A 21,919-nucleotide genomic window follows, 5' to 3' on the forward strand; every position below is an offset into this window, starting at 1 on the left:
TGTTGGGTACTGTGATGCGGATTGGGCAAGAGATCGAGTTGATAGAAGATCAACTACTGGATATTGTACCTTCATTGGAGGCAATTTGGTAACATGGAAGAGCAAGAAGCAGAAGGTGGTGTCTTGTTCAAGTGCTGAGGCAGAATATAGAGCTATGAGGAAGCTCACAAGCGAGTTGATTTGGATCAAGGGACTTCTTAAGGACTTGGGAATTGAAGTTACAACGCCAATCACGATGCATTGTGATAACCAGGCTGCTATACACATTGCTAGCAACTCAGTCTTCCATGAAAGGACCAAACATATAGAAGTAGATTGCCACAAAGTGAGACAAGCCGTGGAGCAGAAGATCATATTGTCGTGCTACACAAGGAGTGAAGATCAGCTAGCTGATATCTTCACCAAGGCAGCAAGCACTAAGGTATGTGAGTTCATTCATCCAAAATTGGGACTCACAGACCTATCATGTCAATGATCTCTCCTTCATGAAGTGTTCTACTCTTTTTCCTTGACTTGGGTTTTCTCTCAAAGGGTTTTACCTAGTTGAGGTTTTAATGAGGGAATACTTCATGGCTTCCAAGCTTGACTTGTTCCACATGGTCAAGCTTGAGGGGGAGTGTTGACATGAAGCAGAATTAAGCAGTTAGACTTGAGAATTAAACTGCCAGACTTGAGAATTAAGCTGTCAGACTTATAAGGTTTTATAAAGCTTTTATAAGGTTTTATAAAGTTTTTATAAGGTTTTATAAGGCTTTATAAAGATTTTATAAGCTCGAGTTTATTGAAGAAAAGAAGAAGAGAGAAGAATATATTTTATTATATTGTGTATTGAGGTCACTTGTCTTTAAATACTTGTACTCATATCCACAATTTGAATTTCAAGTGAATAGAGTTTCTCTCAGATCTATTTTCTGTCTCTCTCTGTTCTTCAATGTTCTTCATCTACGTCTCTTTATCCTCGCATTCTTTCAAAGGTCACACAAAGAAAAGGCCTTTGCCTCATCTCCAGTCCCCACCCGGACATACTCGCCGCCACCCTGGGCTTATCACAGGTTCTGCCTGAAACAGTTCGCTTCCCAATTGTGTCGGGGTTTTCCAGGCTCTGCTCACCTTTGTAGCCTTGTGAAGAAAGCTGGATCGACAAGTCAGAAGGATGAATTTGAAACCCACAAAGAGAGTATCAAAAGGGAAAACCCAGAAGCTCGGAGAAAGTTAGACCAAATTCGCGAAAATCAGTGGTCTCTGATACATGAGACGGACGTCGAAGATACGGAATCATGGAGATAGATACTGAACATCTGTTTTCAGAATGTGGAGGCTTTGAGCTGGCTGATCATGTCCTGACAGGTTCTGTTCTGCTTCTGTTTGATGAGCTGAGAGAGTATTTTGACAGGAACATTCTCTTGTAAATTGCGGCGATGTGTACACCAAACCTGTCACCAACAAGCTTCAAGAGTTCAGGAAAGCTTCTGTTACTTACGCTCTAGTTCCGTTAGACAACAACGCGTTTCAGGTCGCAGCACCATCAAAAATTGATGAATGACTCAACCTGCTCATGCGGGGACTTTCAAAGCAACAAGTTCCCATGTCTACATGCTCTAGCCGTCTGCAAGAAGCTGAAAACCAACCCTTTGCAGTATGTAGACGACTGTTACACTTGTGAACGGTATTACAAAACTTATGCTGCCACTTTTTCTCCTGTTCCGAGATTGTTTCCTCCAGTCATTCCTCCGCCTGTAGTACCATGTAAGTCCCAACGCAAAACAACTCCTAAGACGACTAATAAAAGGAAGAGCTGAGAAATGTAGATTTTCATCTGAATCGAACCGGGCATTTTGGTATGTTTATGTAGTAGTATCTTGAGACTTTCGGAAGTATGGTTAATCCCGGTTTGAATTTTATGATGTAGATGCTGTAATGGAAAACAGAACGTGTGTTGGTTTTTTGTTTTTTTTTTTTGGTATGTGATGATTAATCCGGTTTCTGTGAAAAATTTTGTCGATCCCATGAACCGATACAAAAACAAAGCTAAACCGGATCGGAAACTGAAGCCAACTGTCATGTTCTTCACCATCTCATTCCGAATCGTTTCTATCTTGTTATCTCGCTTCCAGGCGGACGGTAAAATACAAACAAATAACATGTGTATGTTAAGCTTATCCCTTTGCTCTTTAAGAAAGCTTTTTTGTAATCTGCAAGGAGGTGAGTGCGATCCTAAAATCCACATTAGAAATTTGTTAGTGTTTGTAATAAGATTAAAGAAGAAGAATTTTGTGTACAACAATATCCTCAAACCAAAACAAAGTTGACGAAAATGGACTTTATGAATATAGATCTCGAATGTTTTACAAGATATGGAAATGGTAATCTAAACAAGGCTCAGAGGTGTGTTCAAACATGTCATGTCATGTTTCCTTAAGGTGAGCCTCAAACTGAGAATCAAAATAAAGATAAAGACTGAAATGGGTAAGTGAAGAGTTTGAAGTCGATAGGTTAGTGTGCTCAAATATGTCATGTCTCCTTGTTCTCATCTCTCATCTTTTTTTTTGGTTTTTGATATTTTCTCTTCTTCTCATCATTCCGATCTCGGAAATCTCGGACGCTCAGTGGTCACCACGAAAAAAGTTGAGTGTTACAATCTAGTTAATCGCACAATTATGAAAAATGTTCTTGGGTGGGCCTAAAAATGGCAAAAGAAAGTCAAATCAAAGTGTGAATGTTTGGCTTGGCCCATTGTATTGTATTCTTCTACGGTTCTACCTCCCGCCCATAGAACAAAGAAAAGAGACAGACATTTGTGTCCTCCTCCTTAACCATTTGCCCTACACGCTTCCCACGTGTCAGTCTCTCTTCCCACAGAAATCCACTTTGTGGTTTTTTTCTGTTTTCTTTTATAAAAAATAAACAGAATCCCTCTTTCTTATCCTACTCAATAAAATATCTGAAACGTAGAGAAGAAAGAAGAAGAAAAGATGACGACGCAGAAGAAAGGGATGGAAGTGGTGAAGGATCTTGACTTGGAGAGATACATGGGCCGTTGGTACGAGATTGCTTCTTTCCCTTCCATTTTCCAGCCCAAGAACGGTGTTGACCCTCGCGCCACCTACCCCCTCAACCCTGACGGCACGGTGCACGTCTTGAACGAGACGTGGAACGGTGGCAAGAGAGCTTTCATCCAAGGCTCAGCCTACAAGACTGATCCTAAGAGCGACGAGGCTAAGTTCAAAGTTAAGTTCTATGTCCCTCCTTTCCTCCCTATCATTCCTGTCACTGGAGATTACTGGGTGTTGTATATTGATCCTGACTACCAGCATGCTGTCATTGGCCAGCCTTCGAGGAGTTATCTCTGGGTATGTCTTTTTGCCTTTTTGTCTTTATGATGAATGATAGAAAAAGCTAAGGATTGATATTGAGTATGTGGGATATGTGGTGTAGATACTGAGCAGGACGGCGCATGTGGAAAAGACCGCAGAACAGGAAGCTAGAATCAGTGAGGAAGCCAAGGTGTTTGGCACAGTGGCGCATGTCCATCCCGCTCCTGACGACACCAAGGGTATTTGGTGGTTCAAATCTATGTTCGGCAAATAGTTACAGAAAACACAAGACCTTCGTTTCCCTTCCTGTTACTTCCATTGCTTGTGTAATAATATTACTACCCCTTATGTTTACCCTAGTAACCATCGTTCTGCTTGTGTATATTGAACATCTAAAGTAAGTCTATTTGCGTAGCATAATTGTGTTATACATAAAGGTATCAAAGTGAGAACATGAACAAAAGCAATCATATAGCAATCATATAAATATGGCAAAGACACTTGTAACTGAAATGTAAATGGATAGCACACCGCACGACCCGAGTCTTGTGGAATTTCAAAGTGATCGATTACATAAAAATGAAAAACAGAGTCTCCCCAGCAGAAGTTTGGTTGACTATATATACCTTAGGACATCCAGAGTTGAAGCTCACAGAATGGTGCAGCATGAATTCGTTTTCTTCGCTTGCTTGTAGAACATCTGTTGCAATCAATACACGAAAAATCAGGTTCCATTTCAAAACAATCCACAACTCCTCTACCCGTATAACCCGATAATAGCATACTACTGTTCCCAGCATGTGATAGTTACATTTATCTACAAGACTACAACACTTTCAACCTGCCTCATATCCTGCCCTTTCTACCGTGTAACTAACTATACTCAGAGGACCCAGACAGTGGAAAAAGAAAGTAATATAAGCGGGGGAAAGCTTAGTATGGGACTGTAGAATGTTACCTGCGACGCCATGCTCAAATCTGAGCTCTTCTCCACTAAGCTGTCCAGCTTCTCACCACGGGCTAGAACGCTATCAATCGTTTTATGCTGCAATACAGAACAGAGATTCAGTTATGGGGAGCCACACAAATCTATCTGCATTATATCGGCCAGACTTTTCTTGTTCTGAAGTTGCAGAAGAAACAAAACTCAATGACAGAACATTACACCATTTGGGGAAAGCATTAATGCATATTTTGACAACTCTGTCGGCAGAAACATAGGAAAAGAGAGGATAAAAGAGACCGCACAACTTACAAGGATAATCTTGGTCTCATCCAACTCCCTCTGGATTTTCAACAGCTTATCAGCCTCAGCTGGGTCCTGAAGATTACAAATAAAGTGCAACACCAGAAACACTTAAGACCAAACCACTCAACAAATCCAACTTGATCATAAAATAATGGGGACAATAGAACTAGTCCATGAGGAATAAGTAAAAAGGTAGATCCTTTATGTCCACCCAACTTAGCATATACCTAAAGTTTTGTTTAACAAGCTTCAAAGGGGGAAAATGGGAAAAAAAAAGAGTTGCACAAGTGAAGAGAAACCTGAAATTTGGTAAGAGCTTCGGCTAAGTAAGGCCAGGGCTGAGCGGAGTCTTCTTTAGCAGACCTCCATGTCTCGCCAAAACTCTTCTGATACTCATCTATGACCTGAGAAAACAAATTAACTGTCAAATCATTTCTTCCTGACGACAACAAAGATGTGGATTCAAATTAAAGCAAGGAGTGATTAAATGAAACCTGGTTGAGAAGAGAAAAGGCACTACGAACAGGATAATGATCGTCCATGAATCCCACCGCGCAAAGGCCATTTCTATTGTAAGCGTGAACCTTGTACTCTATTTTATCAAAAAAACAAAGATACGAACCCTAATTACACCCAAAATCGACGAGAACAACCAAAAGCCGAAGGAATCGCGCGAGGGAGATCTAGAATCGGAAGAGGTGAGAAAGCAATCGCAAATCCTAATCATAAATATTGCGAAATCTAAAAAGGTAGAGAGAATTAGATCCGAGGGAAAGGAGGAGATCTAAAGGTAGGGAATAACCTTCGTGCTGGACGGACTGGCGCTGGGAAGGAGGGGTGCGGCTCGCGACAGTGCGACCGACAAAGACGACGAACTCTTTGACGCTGGATCGCTGGAAATAGCCGAAGTGAGAGACGTCCGAAGCGTTGGCGAGGATGACGGGATCCGTAGTTTCGGGAGCGGCCTTGAGAACAAGCAAGGCGGTGATCTTCATAGCTGCCTGCGGTGGATCAAAGGTTGCGTGACAATGAAGCGATTAAACGGAAGGAGAGGAGAAGAAGCGTCGGCACCTGGAAATTTTTTTTTTTTTTTTTTAAGTCCGGTGGGTAAAAAAGAGCTTTAGGTGTCGATGACATTCATTATATACCCTCGCTGTCTATTTCTCATTTCATAAGAATCATATTCTATATTTCTCATTTCATAAGAATCATATTCTATAAATTATACTATCATTTTTCTATTATAGAGAAACAAAAAAAATGGTAAACAATTCTCTGGAGAGCTCTGGTGACCACGCACGTGAAAATCTGGTACGGTGTGGATTCGAATTCGGGTTCCTTTATGGATCCACTGAACGCACTGACCACCCGACCACAGACGCGTGGTTAAAAAGGTGGTTTCACCTCTTTGCCAAAAATCCAAACATTGTAAATAGTCATTTCCACCGTAAATTGAACCCGAGTGACGGTAGTTACAGTCGTAACCCCTTTACCACTAGGCCAACTCAACGTTATTATACAGAGAAACAAGTTGGCACAAAAATTACAACTCTAGTTTTTCTTCTATTTTATAAATCTAAAGTGGATTGGAAATGCCCTTTGATCTAAAGTCTAAGGTGGTATTATTTGTTTTTAATAAATTTGGAAATTCGTATATAATTTATAATTTCTACTAAAATTTATATTAATTTTCAAATAAAACATATAGATTTTAATCACTATTTATAGAACTAGATTGTTTTTTTTTACAATTATTTGAAACAAGTTAACTTAAATCTATTAGTAAATTCATACCGTTGAATAATACATAATTTGAACTAAAAATCTTAAAACTATTTACACATGATTTCAGTATAAATTTATAAAATGAAAAACACTAAATGTAATTTGGATTTACAAATCTATTACACAAACCAAAAATCTCTGCTAAAACATTCAAAAGTTTATGAAAAATAATTAGAGAAAAAGACAAAAATAGCACTAAATCAAGTTTCTGTTCCCAAACTAGCACTCAAGGTCAAAAGTCACAAAAATAGCACTTAATGTTTTATCAAAAGTCACAAACTTAGGGTTTAGAGTTAAAGGGTGAGGTTTAGGATTTAGGGTTTAGGGTTTAGAGTTTAGGGTTTAGGGTTTAGATTTTAGGGTTTAGGGTTTAGTGTTTAGGGTTTAGAGTTGAGAAATGAAGTTTTGGGGATAAGATTTCAAATTTTGAAAAATAAAAAAATTAAAATTTTCAAATGATAAACTTAGAAAGGTGCTATTTTGGTCATTTTAGTTTTTGTGTGCTATTTTTGTGATATAAACTTAGAAATGTGCTATTTTAGAGATTTGCCCAAATAATTACGTAAGGAAATTAAAAATATATAGCAAAAAAACAAGAAAAGCGGTTAAGAAATGAATGGCGGGGAAAAAGAGATAAAAATAGTAAGTAAATGGCCTTAAATGGGATTAGAGAGTTAACTTTTTTCTTTAACACGTTAATTAACCTCTTTGTGTTTGACGATCTCTTCTTCTTCGTTTCTTTTCCCTTGTGGAAACACAAGGAGGAAAACAAGGGGAAGAAGAAGAGACTAATTAATATTCTTCTTCCTTTTTCGCTGTGAGATCTCTTTCACCTTTTCTGAAAATGTATGCTTTATCGGATATGTATTTGACTCTGCTTTATGTACATGCATGCAGGATCAATCAAACAACACGCAAAGATGCTCAGGTTTTTCATCTTTTTCTTCCTTTTCATTCATTCTTGTGTTGCGGCTCCCAAGATTCCTGCTGCTGTTCCTGCCACGAAATGGCTCACCCTTAATGGTATGTTATCCTTTTCTTGATTCTTGGTGGTGTAATCTATAAAAACTGCTAACATTACATAAAATGTTGCTTTGTTTTTTCCTTTAAAACATGCCTCTTATTTTTTTGTCTTTTAGGACAAGAGCCTGCGGTTGTGGCGAGAGGCGGCTTCTCCGGTCTTTTCCCTGAGTCAAGCGCCTCTGCAAATGACTTGGCTATTAGCACCAGCTCTCCTGGCCTCACGATGTTGTGCAACCTTCAGATGACAAAGGACGGTGTTGGCCTTTGTTTGTCTGATATCAGGCTTGACAATGCAACCACCATCTCCACCCTCTTCCCCAAAGCCCAGAAGACCTACAAGGTCTATGGTCAGGACCTTAAGGGCTGGTTTGTCCTTGACTATTCTGCCGACACCATTTTCTCCAATGTCTCATGTACGTCTTCTTCTTATCATTTTCCTCTATTAATCACTTCTCCCCACCACCACACCTTTTCATGTTTTGTATTGTTGAGCAGTGGTGCAGAACATCTTCTCTCGGCCCAGTATCTTCGATGGCCAGATGCCAGTTTCAGCCGTGGAGGACGTCCTAGGAATCAAGCCTCCCAAGTTCTGGTTGAGCGTTCAGGTTTTTTATTTCACCTCTCTTTCACAGTATAATTAACAAACTCTGGAGGGTTCTTGTTTACTCATCGTAAACACAAACAATACAAATGTGCAGTACGATGCATTCTACATGGAGCACAAGCTGAGCGCAGCCGCATACCTTAGAAGCTTGCGATTCCGTGGCATTACTTTCATCTCATCTCCGGAGATCGGTTTCTTGAAGAGCATTGGGATGGATGCACGCAGGGCCAAGACAAAGCTCATATTCGAATTCAAAGACCCCGAGGCAATTGAGCCCACCACCAACAAGAAGTACAGCGAGCTTCAGCAGAACCTTGCAGCCATCAAGGCCTTTGCTTCAGGCGTTCTTGTCCCCAAAGACTACATTTGGCCCACTGACTCGGCTAACTACCTTAAGCCCGCATCCACCTTTGTGGCTGATGCCCACAGGGCCGGTCTAGAGGTCTACGCTTCAGGTTTCGCCAATGATTATCGCACCAGTTACAACTACAGCTATGATCCCTCCGCTGAGTATCTCCAGTTTGTGGATAATGGCCAGTTCTCTGTAGATGGCTTCATCACCGACTTCCCGCCAACAGCATCACAAGCCATCTGTGAGATGACTTCCCATCCACCATCCTCATATATATATGTCTCCTCAAAAACTTGATTAATAAGAGAAGCTAACACTCCCCCCACGTTTATGCGTTCTTGCAGCTTGCTTATCTCACCAGAAGGGTAATCTCCCCAAAATAGGCAATGCGTTGGTCATAACACACAATGGAGCAAGTGGAGAATATCCAGGCTGCACGGATTTGGCTTATCAAAAGGCGGTGGACGATGGAGCAGATGTGATCGACTGTTCTGTCCAGATGTCCAAAGACGGAATGGCTTTCTGCCATGATTCTGCAGACCTCACAGCAACCACTACTGCCATGACCACTTTCATGTCCCGAGCCACCAGTGTTCCTGAGATCCAGCCCACCAATGGCATTTTCTCTTTTGATCTTACTTGGGCGGAGATCCAGTCTTTGAAGCGTAAGAAACTCCTCTGAAACTATCTGATTCTCAGCTAAATTGCTAAGATTTGAATGTTTTTGTCTCCAGCTCAAATACAAAGCCCCTTTTCAACTTCTGGGGGATTCCAGAGAAACCCAGCAAACAAGAATGCAGGGAAGTTCATGACTCTCGTTGACTTCCTGGAGTTTGGCAAAGCAAAGGCAGTCACTGGAGTTCTCATCAACATCCAGGCAAGTCTTTTTCACTATTAACTTACTCAAGGCATCTCCACTAACGTTTTATTTGTTAACAGAATGCTGCTTATTTAGCCTCAAAGAAAGGCCTTGGAATCGTAGACGCAGTCAAGTCCGGTCTGACCAATTCCACACTCGACAAGCAATCAACCCAAAAGGTTTTGATTCAGTCAGATGACAGTTCGGTTCTGTCAAGTTTCGAGGCCGTCCCTCCGTACACTCGAGTCTTGAGCATAGAAAAGGAGATCGGAGATGCTCCCAAGCCATCCGTTGATGAAATCAAGAAGCACGCAGAAGCAGTCAATCTCAAGAGAAGTTCTCTCGACACCATCTCCGAAAGCTTTGCCACAGGGAAGACTAACGTAGTGGAGGAAATGCACAAGGGGAATATCTCTGTTTACGTCTCGGTGCTAAGGAACGAGTACATCTCCATAGCGTTCGACTACTTCTCTGATCCTACGGTAGAGCTTGCAACATTCATTGCAGGCAATGGCGTTGATGGAGTCATCACGGAGTTCCCTGCCACCGCCACCAGATACTTGAGTAAGTTCTAAACCTCTACAAGATCATGAAACATAAGTGTACACATAATCAAGACAAGGCTGATAAGATATATGTTTGATGCAAATCCAGGGAGTCCATGCTCAGATTTGAACAAAGACCAGCCCTACGCCATCTTACCTGCAGAGGCTGGCGCTCTACTCTCCGTGGCAGCCAAGGAAGCACAGCCACCAGCTATTGCCCCAAGCCCGCCTCTTAACGCTAAGGACGTGATTGATCCGCCTCTGCCTCCTGTTGCAAAAATGGGCTCCTCTGATGAAGAAGCTCCGCCACATGCCCCTCCTCATTCAGGCACCATTGCCACATCTGCTAATCTTGGCCTTTCTTTGCTGGCAATACTGGCCTTGGGAGTCCTCTTTGCTGTTGAATAAAAGATTGATCAGACAATATAACTCCAAATGTTGAACATGTTATCCTGCAGCGTATTCCAAACTGACACAATTTGGGCTATTTATGTTTTACTCACGTTAACCAAAATAGATCAAAGCTCTAACGAATCTTTGGGTGTTGTGGTCATAGGAATGTTTGATTTCAGTAGAGATTTTGAATCTTGATAATCTGTTTACGAACCTTCTCCAACAAGCAGATTCTACTTGCCTAGTTGTCGCCTTCTCGACATAGTAAACCTGCAAAAAGTAAAAAAAAAAAAAAAAAAAAAACAATGATCAATTATTTAAAGGTACAATAGCACTAACAAAATTACTACAGTGTAATAATACAGTGCCGTTAAGTAATTTTATTTATAATAATATCTTCGCTCTCTGTCGAGGAACAAAACTAAAACACCAATAATCTTTGAGAAAAGTTACATCAACTACTACAAAATAGTAATCTCTCAGAGTCATCCTTATGCGTATTCGCTCCCTATTCTTTTACAAAATATGAAATCTTTGCTTCATAAAGTAAGTTATTCTTTTTATAGTCCTCTTCTTCAATTGCTAAGCTTACATTTTACAGAAAATCCTGCATAGCATGATTGGTAGTGGCATAGGATTGCGTATATATACGAAGAGAGGAAAACCATTAGGTTCTTAACTCCCTTTCAAGTTCTTAAACTAATGACCAAACACTCAAGAGTTTGGTTAAGAAAACAGAAGCAGCTATGTAAAGAAGAAGATACTCAGACTTCCAATTTTCTCTGATCAACATACTCTGCATTTGCATTTAGTTTCAGGTACAAGTACAAAGGAGATACGCACACAGAATCTATAACGGGGCCAACATGAGAATAAACTCGGCCATTAAAGTAATCTAACAGGTGACAAAACATTGTTGCACTGACACTGACCTTAAACTGAGAATTAAATGGATGATACCCACCGCTTGAAGACCAATCGTCTCCTCAAAGCTTCTCCTCCATAGGTTGATTTGGATCCGTGTCAGCCACTATAACAAGTGGTTCTTCATCATCTTCGTTGTTAACTCCCATTCTTGACCTTCTGTCAGATCCGATCATGAAGTTGTCATTCACCACTATCTGATGATTGTCTTCGCTGTCGCTATCCCAATCATCTCCTTGTCATCTGTATCCTCCATCGCCAACCTGCTCAATTACTTTCATTTGCTTAACGCCTCGATCTGTAGCCAAACCAGAGAGCGCTCCAGCTTCAGAAGCAGACACGAATAGGCCAGGAATCGCAGGTGTAGAATTGGCATCGGGTTCTTCGATATCGAAGTTCAAGTCCTGAGAGATAGCGGTGGATAATTTGGCGTCGGAAACCCTAGAGACTGAAGGTGAATAAGCTTCTGCCACATCTTGATCATGGGATCGGAGGTTGAGGTCGATGGAACGGAGAGGAGGTTAGAAAACGTCGGAATAGAGATCTCGGAACCGGAGGAAGAAGAGACGATTTGAATGAAGCAGGAGAGAGATAGTGAGGTAAGGGCTTTTCTCTCAAGTATCGGCTCATTTACATCATCGCTAGGGCCTAGCCCACCAAAACAAATTAGGACAAATAGAATTAAAAAGATACAAGCGGTTTATAACTGAACAATTACAATTAAAAATTAACTTTTTGCTAACCATCATCGAACCAAAGACCAAACCGGGTTAAAATAAGCAGCAACTCCAGTTTATTTTCCCGGAAATCAAAAGAGGGTTCTGGGTAGCTGAAAAAGGAAGAAGATGATCGGAGTGGGGAAGATGAAACTGTACTCAAACGTCCTTGACAAGCCACTCAGCAAAGGCAAACAAGAGGTACTTCTCTCGCTCCCCCCTAGATCCACGATCTGGATCTAATAGTTTTGAGAAGGATGGATTTTATTTGTATCTCTCGACTTACGATCTTCTGCTTTGATCTCTTTTGCGGTGATCAATCTAATTGTACTGTGTATTAGTGCAGGTGAGCTTGAGCGCATTTGCCTTCTTATTCTCGGAGCTCGTTCAGTACAATCAAACCCAGGTTGACAACATTGCTGAGCTTGAAAGAAGGTAGAGTTTCCCATATGATTTTTATTTTTCTTAGTCTGAATCATTCACATTCCAAGATTTGATGGCTTTCTCAGACTAGAGGATGCTGGGTATGCAGTTGGTGCTCGAGTCTTGGAGCTTCTTTGCAACCGAGAGAAGGTACCTTTTGTTTTTCCAAAAAAAAAGACAACTTTGTAATATGTGTTGCCTGAAAGAAACAACATTTCCTTTCTTATAAGTTTGGTTCATGTAAGAGCAATGGTGAGTTCAGTCAATGAGTCTTTCGTTGTTCATTGTATCAGGGAAACCGGAGAGAGACACGGTTACTAGGAATCTTGTCTTTTGTCCACAGCACCGTGTGGAAGGTCTTGTTTGGAAAGGTGAGTCATGATCTTTGAATTGAATTAGTTGCTAAGAGTCTTTCTATGGATAGTGGATCCTGACTTGCCCTTTTTTAACCTATAGGTTGCTGATTCACTTGAGAAAGGAACTGAACATGAAGATGAGTACATGATCAGTGAGAAGGAGCTTCTCGTCAACAGGTTTAGATTGCTCTCTAGCTCTTCCCGTAAACACTCGATATAAAAACACAAGTGATGGAATAAATTGTAAAACGTCTAGGTTCATATCGATTCCAAAAGACATGGGAACATTCAACTGCGGGGCGTTTGTGGCCGGCATTGTGAAGGTGAGTTCGTATTCATAAGTACGGTTTATATATTAAAATGGTTTCAGAAGAGGAGAAGATTGAGGCAGCCACCAACATTTCCTGTATGCAGGGAGTTCTGGATAACGCAGGGTTTCCTGCTGTGGTAACGGCTCATTTTGTACCCATTGAAGGACAACAGCGTCCTCGGACTACCATTTTGATCAAGTTTGCTGATGAGGTTAGTGCATGCCCCTATATCCTCTATTTCATTCTCTTTTCCTCTACTAAACTTTGCAAAAGACTTAATCTTGACACATGTTCCATCAATGCCTGCACAGGTGCTTAAAAGAGAGGCACGGCTAAGCCAGTGAGGAGAACTTTTCTGCCACTATCTGGGGACTATATTAGCTTTATGTGAACTGCTGTGCAAATCTGCTAGTCTGTTTTTGGATGATTATAATAGCTTTTGAATCGAGTTGCAAAGCCCTTGTCGTCCGTGCATTGATGTAAACTACATATACATACCTTCCTGTTACATTTGCAGCACTTTCTTAGCCGATATCTTTTTGTTTCAAGGTTTCTATTTAATTCATTTGGTTACCAGTCAAATACACATTATCATGATACCTAGCTTGGTTAAGTAATGAGATGTTACTTTCACATAACTTATTTTCTATCTTCAGCGATTGAGTATATGTTTTCATACAAAGGCTAAGAACACCTCTTCTTAGGCCTCGCAGTTAGAGAAGAGAACTCCGAGGGAGTCATCTTTTCCTTGTTATATAACCAGTGGCCAGATTACAAAAGCCAATAGACATATCAATATAATAAGAGCAGATCACAAAGCAAACAAGGTAACAAGAACATGGTTCTGTCCAAACAAATCAGTTCCTGCCGAGAGGAAGTGACCTGCAAGAGTAAGTCTCCCTAAAATCAGACTTCTTCTTGGACGAAGTAAACAGAGAAGCATAGACTTCCTTGGTAGCATTAACCGGCACTGCATCCCCTGCCTTGAATTTCTTCACGGTAACGCCATTGCCACTCACATTCCCATCATCCATCTGTCTCTTTCCCACCTTCACACCTGCATCAACCACCACAGCAACACCGTTCTTGCTCTTCTTTGAAGCGCCCTTCTTCTCTCTCAGATTAGCCTTCTCCTCCTCCATCCTCTCCCTCAACAAACCCACCTCCTCCTCCGTACCGTTTATCACAATCTTATCAGAATCTTTAACATCCGCGTGACACACCAAACACGAACGAGACTTCACTTCCTTCAACGCCTTCGCACTCATCACATGCCCACACCCCCTCAGAGCGAAAAACTTGTACTTTCCGTTGAATCCAAGCCCTGAGACCGGACACTGAAACTTAGCACTGGTCGTGTCTCCATCGAAACCAGCCACCTCCGCGAGCTTGATATTCACCATGTCTTTCAAACCCTTAATGTAAGAGAACTGCTTAGGCAACCTCTTCAACAACAGAGCGTTCACCAAAGCTTCTTTGTTGAAGAGATTCCCGAGGAGATCAATCACGCAAGGCTCAGCCAGAGGCTCGTTAGACAAGGCGCAGTTAAGCCACTTGGAGAGCCTCTGCTCGTTAGGATCAACCTTGTCGGGTTTCTTCTCCGCGTACATGTTGAGGTAGCAATCGCGAGACTCTGCTTCCGTCGCACCGCCATCTCCTCCACCTCCAACGAGGCGAGGGTAAAGAGCGAGCATGGAGACGGAAGGGAGGTTAGATACTTGGATCCGTGTAGAGGCGTTCAAAGGCCTCTCATTTAGAGCGATGGAGAAATCAGATAGCGATTGACGTTGCCATGATTCGAGTAAGGAAGTGAGACCTGAGAGAGTTAATACGGATTGCGAAGGATCTAATTGCAGTGCGACGGTTTGTTGAGAGTAGGGAGATTTAACTATGATCTGGCGCCGGCTGTGCATTGTGGCGGACTTAGGGTTCCGATCAATTCGGTCGGTGATTCAGTTTTCAGATCGAAGAGAGAGAAAGATGCGAAACAGGAAAACAAGACACTGTTGTGTAATAATAATTGGATCACTTTTAGCTTGGGCTTTGGGCCTGACATATCGAGCCTTTGGATTTGCGTGAATTAACTTTCATACCATGATTACTTGCAACGCAAGGAACAGTTTAATTATTCCAAGCGGCAAAGAGTTTACCCCTGAGTTTTTTTTTTTCCTTTTTTTGGTAAAAAAAAAGTATAATAGTTTACCCCTGAGTTAACCTAACATGACAATTTAAAAGTTTAAAGAAAACAAATTGTAAATTGATTCTATTTATTATTGTTCTAATAGAAAACTATTGCATTAACCAATGTAATACAACAAAGAGATCTGATATTCAAAGTGCGACAAATATTTCAAGTTCGCAGGAAGTTTTTTCGATCATTTTAGTTATTTATTTGTTGTTTCTTATTGTTTTATATGTATTTATATAATTTAGTTACAATCTAAATAATAAATAATTTTTCCAGTTATTAAAAGAAAAAAAAAATTGAAATTATAACATTATTACATTGACGCCTTTTCATTCGGTAATTTATATGTGGTTTTATATGCGGTTTTGTTTACAGCTTGTAAAGATTTTATAAAAAAAAATATTTAATCTATATAATTGTTAATAAATTATTTTTCTAGAATTCAAAACTCGATCTCTTAATGAAACCAATAGATCAACACACAAATATTAGCTGGTACATATTCGAATAAATCTAAGAATTGGATTATAACATTATTGACAACAAAAACAAATATACAAAGAGGCCGGCCACGTACGACTTTTGTAAAAGAAATATTAAATCAAAATTTTAAACAATAGCAAAATGGTGATAAAAATGCTGGAGGAAGCAAAGGAAGAAGATAGAAGACAGAAGACAGAAGAGATGGGAAATGAGAATGGAGAAAGAAAGGGAGAGTTCATAAACCAAAACAACAATGACTTCTTCCTTGATTCAATGTCAATGCTCTCCTCTCTCCCTCCTTGCTGGGACTCTTCTCTTCCCCCTCCTCATCCTCCTCCTCCGCACTCTCTGACCGTCGACGCCTCTTTCCCCGACCAGTTCCATCAACCTCAGGCACCAAACTATCACATTACATCATGATAAAGAATGTTTTTGATTCCTTGCATCACATCTTCTTGTGTTATTGTTTGTCAATGCAGGAGTCAGGTGGTCCAACAATAGGCAGCCAAGATGGGTTGCAGGGACAAGGGACAGTCTCGACCACGAGTGCACCTGTGGCTCGTCAAAAGCCAAGGGTGCGAGCTAGGAGAGGTCAAGCCACCGATCCTCACAGCATAGCTGAGCGGGTATATATCTTCATTGTTCACTTCTTCCATCTCCTCTATTATTATGTGTTTCTGATTGTATTGTTTTGACTAGTTGAGAAGAGAACGCATTGCAGAGCGTATGAAGTCTCTTCAAGAACTGGTTCCCAACACCAACAAGGTACTCAATACTTTCCTGATTTATATAACTCTTGTCTGGATCTGCGTTAACCTAATTGGTTGATGCAGACGGACAAGGCATCGATGCTGGACGAGATCATCGAGTATGTTAGATTCCTTCAGCTGCAAGTCAAGGTACTAAGCATGAGCAGATTGGGAGGTGCAGGTGCAGTTGGTCCACGCCTCAACGGTCTCACTTCCGAGGTCAGTTTCTTATTCTCTTATTCAGGGTTAGATCTGAGATTTAGGAAACTACAGTATAAACATTTTTACCTTAATTTTAATTTTTTAAAAAAAATTGAGGTCATACGCCCTATACATAATACCTCTTTAAATTGTTATGAAACAAAATAGCAAGTCTTTAAAATATGGAGATAAGCAAATGTTTTATTCGGATGTTGCCAGAACCGGCCTGTCTTTATGGCTTTTTATATTAACAACCATCATGGTTTTTGGGTAATGTAGGTAGGAGCACGGCTCAACGCCCTCTCTGGACCGTGCAATGGCTTAAACGGGAAAGGAAACGCAACAGGATCTTCCAACGAGAGCTTAAGGTCAACAGAAAATAGGGTGGCAAAGCTGATGGAAGAAGACATGGGATCTGCAATGCAGTACCTTCAAGGGAAAGGGCTTTGCTTAATGCCCATCTCTCTCGCAACTGCAATGTCATCTACATCTAATCACTCTCGTGGAGCTCTCTTTAACCCCAAATCCAATGTGTTAGCAGCAGAGGAGAAAAATGTAGCAGCAGTAGCTGCACCTGAAGACTCCTCTCCTATGGATGATGTATCTGCCTCCAAGGGCTAAACCACAGGATCTCTCATCATGTGTTTCATTTTTCCTGTCTTAAGTCAAACGTTATCTATTTACTATTTTAACTGTAATGCATTAAATAAATTTACAACACAGACATGACAGAAACACTTGTAATTGTACACATATACGTGTCTGGTTGTAGATACAGAACAGAGGTGGTGGGGCAGGAATATAAGAGACGTGCATTCCACGTCTTTCTCAGCTCGCGGTGTGTCAACGTTGCTATCGTTTGTTCAACCGAATGTAAGTGGAACCAGTATAATATTGAAACACGTTAAAGCGTGGCATTTTCTATAAATTATATTATATATCTAGGTAGTGCCCAGTTCATGAACCTCCCCGGCTATTGGATAACCAAGAATAAGACTTATCCGTTAGAAGCAGATGAAGACATATAACACACATTCCTAATTTCCTTAAGTTTGAATAACTCACGTTTCAGTAACTCATCCTAACGATGAATAAGATTGGTTTAAGATATTTAAATGTGAGTAACAGAGGACATCATATTCACATTCTAATATGTATAGAAGCTGTGTAATGAAGTAACAGATGATCCCTAACTAAAAACTAGAGAAATTATTACATTATGTTTACATATGGGCAGGAGGAAATTTAAGAAATTTTCTTTAGTTTATTCGGCATCATCATCATATAAGAATTTCTTTTAAGTTTAAGTACTTGTTCTTCTTCTTCTTCTTCTTCTTCGTTGTCTACTACATCTTCTTCTTCTTCATCTTCATCATCGTCTTGATCAGTCGTCCAAATCATCTTTTGCTGATAATATCTAAAGGCAACGAATAACATGAATGCTGCCCAGACACGCGCAACGACGGATGAGAGGTTCCAGACGAGGGGGAAGAGTGCCAAAGCCACCGCCTTTTTGTGGTTGCACGTTTCCCATGCGTCCTTGAATCTCCTCAGCCAAAATATACCTGAAAATGTACACAACACCTGTTTGATTAACTGTCGCAACCAAGATGTAACATAAAAGGTGATGAAAGGTGTTGTTGATTACCGTAAGCAGAGAAGTGGGTTGAGTATGAGATGAAGATTTTAGGCACTGTAAATGCTCCCAGAAAGCCTATGCTCACACAATCAAAACACTCACAGCTCAGAATCTAAGCAACTACACTTTCTAAAACAAGAAACCTTGCAGTCCAGTGTTAGAAAATGGTAGAAGCAAAGTTACCAAATTTGGCAAGGTTCCAAAGAGTGATAGAAGGGCCCCATCTGGCCAAAATGAACAGCACCACTCCCATCTGAACATGATGATCATCATCATCATCTTTGTTAAGCTCAATAGAGTGAAGGAAAGAGAGGAGAAGAAGAAGAAGACTAACCTTAAGGGTGGTGGAAGGGTCGCCAGAGAAAAGGGATCGGAGTTGAAACAGGGACTCGTTGAGGTAAGGCATTATGAGTCTGAGTATCCTCTTCACATCTTCCTCTCTCACTCCAACCCCTTTATGCCTCTCCTCCTCCACCTCCACTATTCCCCTGCGCTCGTTCAAATATAGATTTTCTCTAAGACTCTAGAGTTTCAAAACCAAACATGCAAAGAGACAAGGAGAGAAAGGTATCTATGCATCATTTACCTGCGGATCACAGATTTGAATACGAATGTGACGCCGAGATAGATGAGTCCCATATACGCTACCACTGTTATGAAGCTGTGTATATCATCTATTCACATTATTCTTCTTGCTACTTAACCATCATGTGTTTATTTCCTTTAATCTAGTGGGGACAAACCTGAAGTTGAGATTATTGGCATATGAAGAAGAGATGATGAGGAATGTTCCGAAGCCGAACACAAGCGTCGACCTTGATGCATCTCTCCACATCACAAGATCCTCTGTTTCATTTCATTTACATCATTTAAAAAAAAAAAAAAAAAAAAAAAAAAAAACTGAGTGTTTTCACTGAACACCATCGAGAATCTCACCCAGGCTCTGCAGTTTGCTCTGTGGATGAGTAAAGTTATCTTCTTCCTCTGCATACGTATCTGGACACAGTTGTGAAAACAAAGTATGAAAATGGCGGATGATGAAACAGAGCACTGAGATTCGGGATCAAAAACCTTTGCTTGGTGGGACCGAGTAAACCGAAGTTTCCGTTTTGATCACTGGCGGCGGCGGAACTTTACGGACGGCTGACGGCGATGTAACGGTTCCGTTGTGAAATTGACGGTACTGTTTACTCTCATCTCTGTTTTCGCTACTCTCCTTCGCAAAGTTCATATCTTTCACATCAATACTCTGCTTTTCCACTTCTTTATCCTCCTCCTCCTCATCATCATCTTCTTCTTCCTCCTCCTCGTGATCGTGATCGCCATTGTCGATCTGCTCATCTTCGTTCGAATTAGCGGAGACGACCATCTCCTTGCAGACGCTGAACTCCTTGACTTCCTCTGTGATCTGCGGCTTTTCCTCGACGGTATCCTCTGTTTTTACATTTACATCCTCTGTTTTCTCATAAGAATTCTCGGACCTGTGAGCTGGCAATGAGCTCACCTTCCTCAGCGGAACTGAATCAAATTCACCGGAGCTGACGACCGCCGTGCGAAGCTCCGATCGGGTCTTCTTAACCCGACCCGGAGTCTTCTTCTTCTCAACCCGTTCTACCGAATCAGATCTCACCTTCTTCTTCGCCGCCACAGACACAGTCAAAGCCTTGTCATTTACGTCACTAGAGATCGATCTCCTCGGCGTCATCGGAGGAGTAGAACCGATCGATGTCGGCCTCGTTAGCTTCAGAGGCCGTCTCTTCCCGTTAACACCCACCAAAGTAGCCTCCTTTAAGCTCATCTGCTTGTTAGAGTTCTTCTCTTCGTCAGCAGCATGAAGATGAATAGTCTTGAAGATGACTTCGTCATCGTCGCTGTGCATTCTCGTTTCCAAAACAGAGCCTACAGCAGTAACGGCTCCTCCAACCCCAGTCCTTCTTCTTCTACTGATGCTTGGGTCCATACTATATCGTTATGTCACTGTCCTACTGGTAACTGAGTTGATTTCGAGGGGTGGTAATGATAATGAGCCTTGAAGCTGAAGGAAGGTTAGTGGACACCAAAGTCAGTAATTGAATTTCATCTACTGATGTGTGTGTAGAGAGAGAGAGAGAGTAGATGTTCTTAGATAGAGGAGGGGACCTGTCATTGTCTCACGAGACTATGGATCACCAAATATGGTGTTGGCTACTGCTTTTAACTAACCCCCTAAAAGCCTTTGCATGTGGTAAGATGCTTGCTTAAACACAATTATTAAGGTTTATGATCACAATCTCTACTTTTTTTTTCCACCTTAACTTTTAACATTTTTATTTATGCTTTCTTGGGTGAATTTTCTGAATAACCAACTTTGGCATCAAATGACATTGATTTTGACAGAATGTAAAAGCTATCATTTATTCCAATTATTATCCGGTTCTGTCCCTCCTTCTTGTAATCATCTGGTAATATTGTATTGGTAGATATGACTTGGTCAAAATAACATAGGGTGAAGATTAAATTAATACTACTTTATTTGATAGAAACACATGTAGCCACGTACCAATTTAATCCATCCAAAAAAAATTTTATTGCTGGTCAATAATAAATCACTATTATTTACAAACACATCACGAACTCATGTCATAAATTTATTTACAACATATTTATTTACTATATGCAGTAGAATGGGTGGATAGAAACATAAATTTTTAAAAAATAAAAAAGTTTATAAACCCTAAACCCAAATATAAACACAAAACCCAAATATAAACTTTCAAATATTAAACCCTAAACTCTATTCATTAAACCCTAACTCAAATATAAACCCTAAACCCAAATATAAACACAAAACCCAAATAGAATGAAACAAAATAAATAACATAGTACACATTGATGGAACTATAAAATATCTATGGTTGCATGAAAGAAGTTAATGTTGACCCCAACCATACCCTCTCACCTTCTAAATACTAAACCCTAAATTCTAGTTACTAAACTCTAATCAAAATATATATATATATATTTTTTTGAATGAATGTTAAATTTTTATTCATCAAAAAGAATTTTGTACAACAAGTGTAAACCTAATACTAGAAACTACTACTTCTCCACTTTATAACTCAAAAAAAAAAACTCTAAAGTTTTTTACATTCTTGTTGCAAACCAATATTGAAGAATAATCCAAATACACTAAACCTAAATAAATAGATTAAGCTAAACTCTAATCAAGGAAGTATAAACCTAAATAAAATGTATATAATATGGTTTACTATACCCAAACCTTTACTTAGTAAATCTAAACTCTAGGCAGAAACCTATAAACTCAAATACAATCTATAAATTGTTTTCCAATATTAAACACTTGAAAGCACATTTACTTGGTTAGCATGTTGCATATCTTATATTCCATATAGTCTAAGTAGTATAGTAAACGAATGTTTCAAATAATCAAATTTGTCCAACACTCGAAAAATGAATTTCATATTACAATCAATCACACAAAATGACAAAAAGAGACCTATCAAATTTAAAAACATGACATATTATTACATTTTTAAGGAGTAGTATAGAAATATGTCTCAAATAATATGGTAACCGTACATAGGTAGCTATACTTAAGAATATATATACTTTACTATTCATTTCACCAAATATAGTTTAGACGGCGAATTCATCTTCTTTAATTCTTTTTTTAGACAGGCTGATACACATTCATTCCGTTCACCATCATTATTCTTCACTACCATATAGAGATCGTCTTCATCTCCTCTCTTTTTTCCGACACGATGATGCTTTTACCGACTCGCCGTTGTTGTTCTTCACCACT

At 40.2% G+C, this 21,919-nt stretch overlaps 7 protein-coding genes, 1 long non-coding RNA gene and 1 pseudogene across 8 annotated transcripts; 5 read left to right on the forward strand and 4 right to left on the reverse strand.

The window, feature by feature from the left end:
* The window catches only part of LOC106323361, a 7,327-nt pseudogene extending 5,528 nt beyond the window's left edge, over positions 1 to 1,799 (forward strand).
* Positions 1,800 to 2,940: 1,141 nt separating this feature from the next.
* On the forward strand, positions 2,941 to 3,588 carry LOC106323362 (outer membrane lipoprotein Blc-like). Its single transcript, XM_013761502.1, has 2 exons — positions 2,941 to 3,350; positions 3,436 to 3,588. Exons 1-2 carry the CDS (start codon positions 2,973 to 2,975, stop codon positions 3,586 to 3,588), a joined length of 531 nt encoding a protein of 176 aa, XP_013616956.1. The 5' UTR covers positions 2,941 to 2,972.
* A 132-nt stretch (positions 3,589 to 3,720) lies between these two features.
* On the reverse strand, positions 3,721 to 5,686 carry LOC106324687 (VAMP-like protein YKT61). The gene is made up of 6 exons (XM_013762647.1): positions 5,366 to 5,686; positions 5,058 to 5,155; positions 4,863 to 4,967; positions 4,570 to 4,635; positions 4,273 to 4,359; positions 3,721 to 4,014 (listed from the first exon to the last, which is right to left on the reverse strand). Exons 1-6 carry the CDS (start codon positions 5,556 to 5,558, stop codon positions 3,964 to 3,966), a joined length of 600 nt encoding a protein of 199 aa, XP_013618101.1. The 5' UTR covers positions 5,559 to 5,686; the 3' UTR covers positions 3,721 to 3,963.
* Positions 5,687 to 6,989: 1,303 nt separating this feature from the next.
* On the forward strand, positions 6,990 to 10,327 carry LOC106327664 (glycerophosphodiester phosphodiesterase GDPDL6). The gene is made up of 9 exons (XM_013765884.1): positions 6,990 to 7,165; positions 7,246 to 7,371; positions 7,488 to 7,784; positions 7,867 to 7,976; positions 8,070 to 8,568; positions 8,672 to 8,992; positions 9,062 to 9,204; positions 9,267 to 9,750; positions 9,841 to 10,327. The coding sequence occupies exons 2-9, from the start codon at positions 7,269 to 7,271 to the stop codon at positions 10,137 to 10,139; spliced, it is 2,256 nt and encodes a 751-aa protein (XP_013621338.1). The 5' UTR covers positions 6,990 to 7,165; positions 7,246 to 7,268; the 3' UTR covers positions 10,140 to 10,327.
* Positions 10,036 to 11,665, reverse strand: LOC106327665. The gene is made up of 3 exons (XR_001267501.1): positions 11,057 to 11,665; positions 10,235 to 10,394; positions 10,036 to 10,128 (listed from the first exon to the last, which is right to left on the reverse strand). It is a non-coding gene; the product is annotated as an uncharacterized LOC106327665 (long non-coding RNA).
* Positions 11,666 to 11,841: 176 nt separating this feature from the next.
* Positions 11,842 to 13,419, forward strand: LOC106320408 (trafficking protein particle complex subunit 5-like). The gene is made up of 8 exons (XM_013758769.1): positions 11,842 to 11,965; positions 12,111 to 12,199; positions 12,274 to 12,337; positions 12,481 to 12,558; positions 12,644 to 12,720; positions 12,800 to 12,866; positions 12,958 to 13,065; positions 13,166 to 13,419. The coding sequence occupies exons 1-8, from the start codon at positions 11,894 to 11,896 to the stop codon at positions 13,196 to 13,198; spliced, it is 588 nt and encodes a 195-aa protein (XP_013614223.1). The 5' UTR covers positions 11,842 to 11,893; the 3' UTR covers positions 13,199 to 13,419.
* A 206-nt stretch (positions 13,420 to 13,625) lies between these two features.
* LOC106320400 (protein RTF2 homolog) lies at positions 13,626 to 14,857 on the reverse strand. The gene has a single exon (XM_013758760.1). The coding sequence runs from the start codon at positions 14,765 to 14,767 to the stop codon at positions 13,712 to 13,714; it is 1,056 nt and encodes a 351-aa protein (XP_013614214.1). The 5' UTR covers positions 14,768 to 14,857; the 3' UTR covers positions 13,626 to 13,711.
* An 809-nt stretch (positions 14,858 to 15,666) lies between these two features.
* Positions 15,667 to 17,197, forward strand: LOC106326227 (transcription factor bHLH82-like). Its single transcript, XM_013764250.1, has 5 exons — positions 15,667 to 15,918; positions 16,005 to 16,151; positions 16,225 to 16,290; positions 16,359 to 16,493; positions 16,755 to 17,197. The coding sequence occupies exons 1-5, from the start codon at positions 15,667 to 15,669 to the stop codon at positions 17,094 to 17,096; spliced, it is 942 nt and encodes a 313-aa protein (XP_013619704.1). The 3' UTR covers positions 17,097 to 17,197.
* Positions 17,198 to 17,612: 415 nt separating this feature from the next.
* On the reverse strand, positions 17,613 to 20,106 carry LOC106324934 (reticulon-like protein B21; the record flags this gene model as incomplete). Its single annotated transcript, XM_013762940.1, is given in 8 exon segments — positions 17,613 to 18,040; positions 18,124 to 18,189; positions 18,298 to 18,367; positions 18,449 to 18,602; positions 18,701 to 18,775; positions 18,858 to 18,960; positions 19,051 to 19,110; positions 19,186 to 20,106. Coding segments are annotated over 8 exon segments (1,737 nt in total). The 3' UTR covers positions 17,613 to 17,720.
* Positions 20,107 to 21,919: the final 1,813 nt, after the last annotated feature.

The sequence above is a fragment of the Brassica oleracea genome, chromosome C2, assembly GCF_000695525.1.
Source record: "Brassica oleracea var. oleracea cultivar TO1000 chromosome C2, BOL, whole genome shotgun sequence".
In the NCBI taxonomy this organism is placed as follows: Eukaryota; Viridiplantae; Streptophyta; class Magnoliopsida; order Brassicales; family Brassicaceae; genus Brassica; species Brassica oleracea.